Source organism: Bos indicus, chromosome 12 (genome assembly GCF_029378745.1).
Source record: "Bos indicus isolate NIAB-ARS_2022 breed Sahiwal x Tharparkar chromosome 12, NIAB-ARS_B.indTharparkar_mat_pri_1.0, whole genome shotgun sequence".
Lineage (NCBI taxonomy): Eukaryota > Metazoa > Chordata > Mammalia > Artiodactyla > Bovidae > Bos > Bos indicus.
In genome coordinates this window covers 34,545,557-34,553,525 of record NC_091771.1, presented here as the reverse complement: position 1 = coordinate 34,553,525, position 7,969 = coordinate 34,545,557, and the positions used below count along the sequence as shown (strand labels likewise).

The following is a 7,969-nucleotide window of genomic DNA, read 5'->3' as shown; positions in this document are numbered from 1 at the left end:
CACGGCGCTGGACCCGGGGTGGGAGCGTCTGGAAGGCGGGGGCCGGAGGAGGAGGGGTGCCCTGAGGCCGCGGGGCCGAGAATCGGGGAGGGGGCAGCGAAGGGCGGGCCCGTGGACTTGAGCGCGGGGCCGGTGCGCGTCCGGACCCCCAGCCACCCCGCCTCCCCGGGCGCCGGGTCCAGGGCGCCACGAGCCCGCACTGGGATATGGGCACCCGCGGCTGGGGGAACGCCCCCCAAGCCTGGGAGCTGAGCCGCCTTGGCGGTCGCCGAGGGAGGAGGACGAAGGCGCGGCCCGCTCTGCCCGGGAGAGGCCGGTGGTCCCCTTCCGCCTGGGATGGAGGACCTGGCGGGGCCGGCACGCACCCCCAGACCCGGGGAAGCGGCTCAGGTAAGGAGCGCGGCCGCGTGCCACCGCCTCGCCCCAGTGGCCCAGTGTCCACCCCTGAACCTGCCCGCTGCTCACCCCCTCCCAGCCCTGTCCCACGAACCCCGCCGCCTCCTGCCGGGGCCCTGGCCGGCCCGCACCTGCCCCTACGCCGCTGCGCTCCGCGGAGGTGGGGAGGGGGAGCTCTGCGGTGTAGTTGGGACCCTTCTCCAGTCTTTACTCCAAAGACTAAAGGCTGAGCCGTGCGCAGACAGGACTTAACTTCGGGAGAGGGAACGGTGGTCCGTGACCCGGCCTTGCGCATCCCTCGGCGGCGGGTGGGTGGGAGCGCCCTTAGGGGCTAACCTGGGCTTCGGGGGACGGGAGGGGGACAGAAAGCCCTGAAGTGCCCCGTCTCACCCCCTCTTCACTGGGGTGGTCCCTCCATCCTCATCCACTACCCTCAAAGCACCCTTAGGTGTATGTTTACATGTTATCACTTGGTTACGTTCGGATTAATTATCAATAGGAAGTCAGTAACAGCCATCCAGCGTAGTTGCTGTTCATAAATTTCGGGACAGTAGCGTGCAGTATTTCTGGGAAGCCGCTGATCTTCAAGTGTTACCCGCTGTCTCTGAGCAGGTGATGCAGGGCTGGCGCTCCGTGTAGATGCGCGGTACCTTGGTGCAGTGCTGCTGGGTCTTCCTTAAAGCGGGTAAATCCGTGTGAAGCAGAGGAGTTGTTTTTTTTTTTTTTTTTTTTTTTTTAAGTAAGCCTTTTAATATGGCTCTTTTCGTGCTCTTCTTCCTTTCATATGAGCAGGTTATTTTAAAACTATGAAAAGTAGATTTTACAATATTACTCAAATATTTACTTAAGCTGATCTCTTGGCTCTTGGTGGTGGACTACTTTGCTGGAGGGTTCGATGTGCCTGGTATTAAAACTTCCTCGGAGAAAACAGAGCCTCCAACAGAGTGCTGTCAAGCGATATCCAGTCCACGTATGCAAAACGTCTTTCAGGGAACTTTTCAAATTGTAGAACAGTCATGTTTTCAAGTATTTTACTTTCTGTGAATCCTGTGTTCTTTCCATTTTCAATGCTTGTTAGTGCTGACTCAACATTAAGCACAGTATTTAATAGATATTTCACATAAATCATTAACACAGATAATATACTTGCACTTACAGGTTTAGAAGCATAAAGTGTCCTGCATAATAGTTATCATCTATGAGATAATGTTTCTTTAATCTCAGAAAAAAATGTAGTGATGAGTTTTAACAAATTAAATTCATTAGAGCTACATAGCAGACTATGAAAGAAATAAGCAAAGCTTCACATTTAGCCAATAATTTGTTTGCTTTTTTTAAACTATAAAAGCACCTCTTTCGGAGATAATGAGACTCATTTCAATTTTAAAGACGTGTTTTATTCCTCTGGCTAGATCATATTTAAAATATATCAGATTAAATATATATATATATGTACTATTACATTTTAATCAGCATCATTTCATTATCTTGGTTCTTATTTTTCTTTTAATTTATCAGACCCTCATTTAGTCGTTAGTACTTAAGATTGTGCCCTACAAGAACTCCTGTCTTACTGTGGGTAATACATGCAAGTGTCCACAGACATAGTTACAGTTAAGCAAAAAAAAAAAAAAAAAGGTAATTTTTTTCTTTCTCTAGAATTGTATAGTTAAAAAGTGATTTATATGGGAATGATCATTGTAGTGTAATAATTAAACATTTAATTTTACAAACATTTAATTTTCTAGACATAGGAGATAGTGATTTGTGATTTTTAAAAAAATACCTATTTTATTGTCTTCTTAGTTGAATTTATATGAAGTAAACACAACAGGCTATGTGCTGTCAGTTCTGCAAATGCAGTGTTCTCTGTATAGACGACCTCATTTGAAGTATATTTGCATATAAATTTCTGAGTGTAGCACCATCTAAATTAGGAAACAAAATAACTGTGTATAACAACTTGTCTTTTTAGCATATCATTCTGCTATATGTGAGGGAGATGTTTGTTGTGGAATAGGAGGCCTTGGGAAGAGGAAGAAGACAGAAAAGAGATGCTTCCTCAAGGTCGTGTACCCCTTTGAAGGTTTGGTGAGAGTTACAGGTGTGCTATCCAGAAAAATGCCTGGAGAGGTGTACCTACTTTGGATTCAGTTTCAAGAGGTTAACAACCCTCTAAGCTCAGTCTTGGACCCCAACCAAGATCACTTAAGTTAGGTTTTTAGCATGTCAGTGGGCTTGGTTGCTGCACATACAAAACCCTAAATCATTCCATTATAGCAAAACAGAGCTGCATTAATAATTACCTTCATAATAAAACAATGAAAACTGAATTGGAAAAGAAACATGAATTAGGTATAAATTTATTAAAATGTGCTTATTCTTTTTGTCTGTTGCTAAACTCTTTTTTCAAAAATAAGGTCTCTGAATGAGAAAAGGAAGAATTTTAATATGAAAATGTTAACTAAAATCGTATTACACTGATGACAGAGACCTAAGGAGCAAACAGATATGAAAAAGCTAGGACTGGACACAAGCTGTGTTCTTACAGAGAATGTCTGTATGAATCACTGAGTTATTTAGGTGAAATTCTGTGGGTTGTGTTATAAGTGAGATTCTAACCAATGATCCCTCTTGGTAGCCATGATTTCATCCTCCGTATCCTTCTCCTTTAAGATTCTTAACTCAGTCTGTTTGTTTATAATTCCTTAGTTCAAAATGCCTTGAGGGAAATATCCAATAAATTGCTGTTGAGAATCTCCTTCTCAGATGTATCCTTAGTAATTGTCTTCTGGTGTTTGCCCTCAAAAGAAAAGTGCTGTTTTGTTGCGTTGATTGAGCTCCTGCTTAAACCAGGCACTTTAGGAGTTCTACTTCATCCCATCTTCACCAGCACCCCCTGATTAGGGCCCCTGATAATACAGAAGGAACCTGGGCCCAGAGAGGCTGTTTTTGTTTTTTTTTTTAACTTTACAATATTGTATTAGTTTTGCCAAATATCGAAATGAATCCGCCACAGGTATACCTGTGTTCCCCATCCTGAACCCTCCTCCCTCCTCCCTCCCCATACCCTCCCTCTGGGTCGTCCCAGTGCACCAGCCCCAAGCATCCAGTATCGTGCATCGAACCTGGACTGGCGACTCGTTTCATACATGATATTATACATGTTTCAATGCTATTCTCCCAACTCTCCCCACCCTTTCCCTCTCCCACAGAGTCCATAAGACTGATCTATACATCAGTGTCTCTTTTGCTGTCTTGTATACAGGGTTATTGTTACCATCTTTCTAAATTCCATATATATGCATTAGTACACTGTATTGGTGTTTTTCTTTCTGGCTTACCTCACTCTGTATAATAGGCTCCAGTTTCATCCACCTCATTAGAACTGACTCAAATGTATTCTTTTTAATGGCTGAGTAATACTCCATTGTGTATATGTACCACAGCTTTCTTATCCATTCATCTGCTGATGGACATCTAGGTTGCTTCCATGTCCTGGCTATTATAAACAGTGCTGCGATGAACACTGGGGTACACGTGTCTCTTTCCCTTCTGGTTTCCTCAGTGTGTATGCCCAGCAGTGGGATTGCTGGATCATAAGGCAGTTCTATTTCCAGTTTTTTAAGGAATCTCCACACTGTTCTCCATAGTGGCTGTACTAGAGAGGCTGTTTTTATTGGCCCAGATGGCTGCTGGGCAAAACTGAGTAATAACACAGACCTGACCCCAAATCTGTGCCTCCCATCACAGACAGAGCACAGAGGGTTTTTAGGGCAGTGAAAATACTCTCTATGAATCAGTACAGGAGGAAAACTGCAAAATTCACAAATATGTAGAAGTTAAACAACACGCTCCTGAACAACCAGTGGGTCAAAGAAGAAATCAAAGGGGAAGTGAAAAAATACCTTGACACAAATGAAATGACAACACAATATAAAATCTTTGGGGTGCTGTAAAAGCAGTTCTAAGAGGAGAGTTGAAGGCAAAGTACTTATATTCAGAAAAAATAAAGATCTCAAATAAACAGTTTCATTTTACACCTCAAGGAACTAGAAAAGTAGATCAAGCCCAGCAGAAGGAAGGAAATTACAAATGTCAGAGGAGAAATAAATGAAATAGAGACTAAAAAGACAGCAGAAAAGATCAATGAAACTAGGAGCTGGCTTTTAAAAAATAATTAAAATTTACAAATCTTTAGTTAAACTTAAAAGAGAGGACTCATAAAATCAGAAGTTAAAAGAGAGTCATTACAAATGATAGTGCAGAAATACAAAGGATCATGAGGGACTACTATGAACAATTATATGCCAACAAATTGGATAACCTAGAAGAAATGGATATATCCTAGAAAAATGCAACATACTAAGACTCAGTTCAGTTCAGTCACTCAGTCATGTGTGACTCTTTGCAACCCCATGAACTGCAGCACGCCAGGCCTCCCTGTCCATCACCAACTCCCAGAGTTCACTCAAACTCATATCCATCGAGTCTGTGATGCCATCCAGCCATCTCATCCTCTGTCGTCTCCCTCTCCTCCTGCCCCCAATCCATCCCAGCATCAGAGTCTTTTCCAATGAGTCAACCCTTTGCATGAGGTGGCCAAAGTATTGGAGTTTCAGCTTTAACATCAGTCCTTCCAATGAACACCCAGGACAGATCTCCTTTAGAATGGACTGGTTGGATCTCCTTGCAGTCTAAGGGACTATCAAGAGTCTTCTCCAACACCACAGTTCAAAAGCATCAATTCTTCGGCCCTCAGCTTTCTTCACAGTCCAACTCTCACATCCATACATGACCACTGGAAAAACCATAACCTTGACTAGATGGACCTTTGTTGGCAAAGTAATGTCTCTGCTTTTCAATATGCTATCTAGGTTGATCATAACTATCCTTCCAAAGAGTAAGCATCTTTTAATTTCAGGGCTGCAATCACCATTTGCAGTGATTTTGGAGCCCAGAAAAATAAAGTCTGACAGTGTTTCCACTCTTTCCCCATCTATTTCCCATGAAGTGATGGGACCAGATGCCATGATCTTAGTTTTCTGAATGTTGAGCTTGAAGCCAACTTTTTCACTCTCCTCTTTCACTTTCATCAAAAGGCTTTTTAGTTGCTCTTCACTTTCTGCCATAAGGGTGGTGTCATCTGCATATCTGAGGTTATTGATATTTCTCCCAGCAATCTTGATTCCAGCTTGTGCTTCTTCCAGTCCAGCGTTTCTCATGATGTACTCTGCATAGAAGTTAAATAAGCAGGGTAACAATATACAGCCTTGACATACTCCTTTTCCTATTTGGAACCAGTCTGTTGTTCCATGTCCAGTTCTAACTGTTGCTTCCTGACCTGCATACAGGTTTCTCAAGAGGCAGGTCAGGTGGTCTGGTATTCCCATCTCTTGAAGAATTTTCCACAGTTTATTGTGATCCACACAGTCAAAGGCTTTGGCATAGTCAATAAAGCAGAAATAGATGTTTTTCTGGAACTCTCTTGCTTTTTCAATGATCCAGCGGATGTTGGCAATTTGATCTCTGAAATCCCTTGCATTCCTATACACTAATAATGAGAAAACAGAAAGAAAAATTAAGGAAACAATTCCATTCACCATTGCAATGGAAAGAATAAAATACTTAGGAATATATCTACCTAAAGAAACTAAAGACCTATATATAGAAAACTATAAAACACTGGTGAAAGAAATCAAAGAGGACACTAATAGATGGAGAAATATACCATGTTCATGGATTGGAAGAATCAATATAGTGAAAATGAGTATACTACCCAAAGCAATTTATAGATTCAATGCAATCCCTATCAAGCTACCAACGGTATTCTTCACAGAGCTAGAACAAATAATTTCACAATTTGTATGGAAATACAAAAAATCTCGAATAGCCAAAGCTATGTTGAAAAAGAAGAATGGAACTGGAGGAATCAACCTACCTGACTTCAGGCTCTACTACAAAGCCACAGTCATCAAGACAGTATGGTACTGGCACAAAGACAGAAATATAGATCAATGGAACAAAATGGAAAGCCCAGAGATAAATCCACACACATATGGACACCTTATCTTTGACAAAGGAGGCAAGAATATACAATGGATTAAAAACAATCTTTTTAACAAGTGGTGCTGGGAAAACTGGTCAACCACTTGTAAAAGAATGAAACTAGAGCACTTTCTAACACCTTACACAAAAATAAACTCAAAATAGATTAAAGAACTAAATGTAAGACCAGAAACTATAAAACTCCTAGAGGAGAACATAGGCAAAACACTCTCAGACATACATCACAGCAGGATCCTCTATGACCCACCTCCCAGAATATTGGAAATAAAAGCAAAAATAAACAAATGGGACCTAATTAACCTTAAAAGCTTCTGCACAACAAAGGAAACTATAAGCAAAGTGAAAAGACAGCCTTCAGAATGGGAGAAAATAATAGCAAATGAAGCAACTGACAAACAACTAATCTCAAAAATATACAAGCAACTCCTACAGCTCAATTCCAGAAAAATAAATGACCCAATCAAAAAATGGGCCAAAGAACTAAATAGACATTTCTCCAAAGAAGACATACAGATGGCTAACAAACACATGAAAAGATGCTCAACATCACTCATTATCAGAGAAATGCAAATCAAAACCACTATGAGGTACCATTTCACGCCAGTCAGAATGGCCGTGATCCAAAAGTCTACAAGCAATAAATGCTGGAGAGGATGTGGAGAAAAGGGAACCCTCTTACACTGTTGGTGGGAATGCAAACTAGTACAGCCACTATGGAGAACAGTGTGGAGATTCCTTAAAAAACTGGAAATAGAACTACCTTATGATCCAGCAATCCCACTGCTGGGCATACACACTGAGGAAAGCAGAATTGAAAGAGACACGTGTACCCCAATGTTCATTGCAGCACTGTTTATAATAGCCAGGACATGGAAGCAACCTAGATGTCCATCAGCAGATGAATGGATAAGAAAGCAGTGGTACATATACACAATGGAGTATTACTCAGCCATTAAAAAGAATACATTTGAGTCAGTTCTAATGAGGTGGATGAAACTGGAGCCTATTATACAGAGTGAGGTAAGCCAGAAAGAAAAACACCAGTACAGTATACTAACGCATATATATGGAATTTAGAAAGATGGTAACAATAACCCTGTATACAAGACAGCAAAAGAGACACTGATGTATAGAACAGTCTTATGGACTCTGTGGGATAGGGAGAGGGTGGGATGATTTGGGAGAATGGCATTGAAATACGTATAATATCATATATGGAACGAGTCGCCAGTCCAGGTTCGATGCACGATACTGGATGCTTGGGGCTGGTGCATTGGGACAACCCAGAGGGATGGTATGGGGAGGGAGGAGGGAGGAGGGTTCAGGATGGTGAACACATGTATACCTGTGGCGGATTCATTTTGATATTTGGCAAAACCAATACAATATTGTAAAGTTTAAAAATGAAATAAAAAAAAATAAAAATAAAACCAGCTTGAACATCTGGAAGTTCATGGTTCACGTATTGCTGAAGCCTGGCTTGGAGAATTTTGAGCATTACTTT

At 41.7% G+C, this 7,969-nt stretch overlaps 1 protein-coding gene across 1 annotated transcript in view; it reads left to right on the top strand.

Moving 5' to 3' along the window:
• The first annotated feature begins 247 nt into the window (after positions 1-247).
• The window catches only part of SGCG (sarcoglycan gamma), a 45,766-nt gene continuing 38,044 nt past the window's right edge, over positions 248-7,969 (top strand). Inside the window, exon 1 of the mRNA XM_070800286.1 lies at positions 248-390. Coding sequence (XP_070656387.1) covers positions 337-390 — 54 coding nt within the window. The 5' untranslated portion in view covers positions 248-336. The remainder of the gene's footprint in view (positions 391-7,969) is intronic.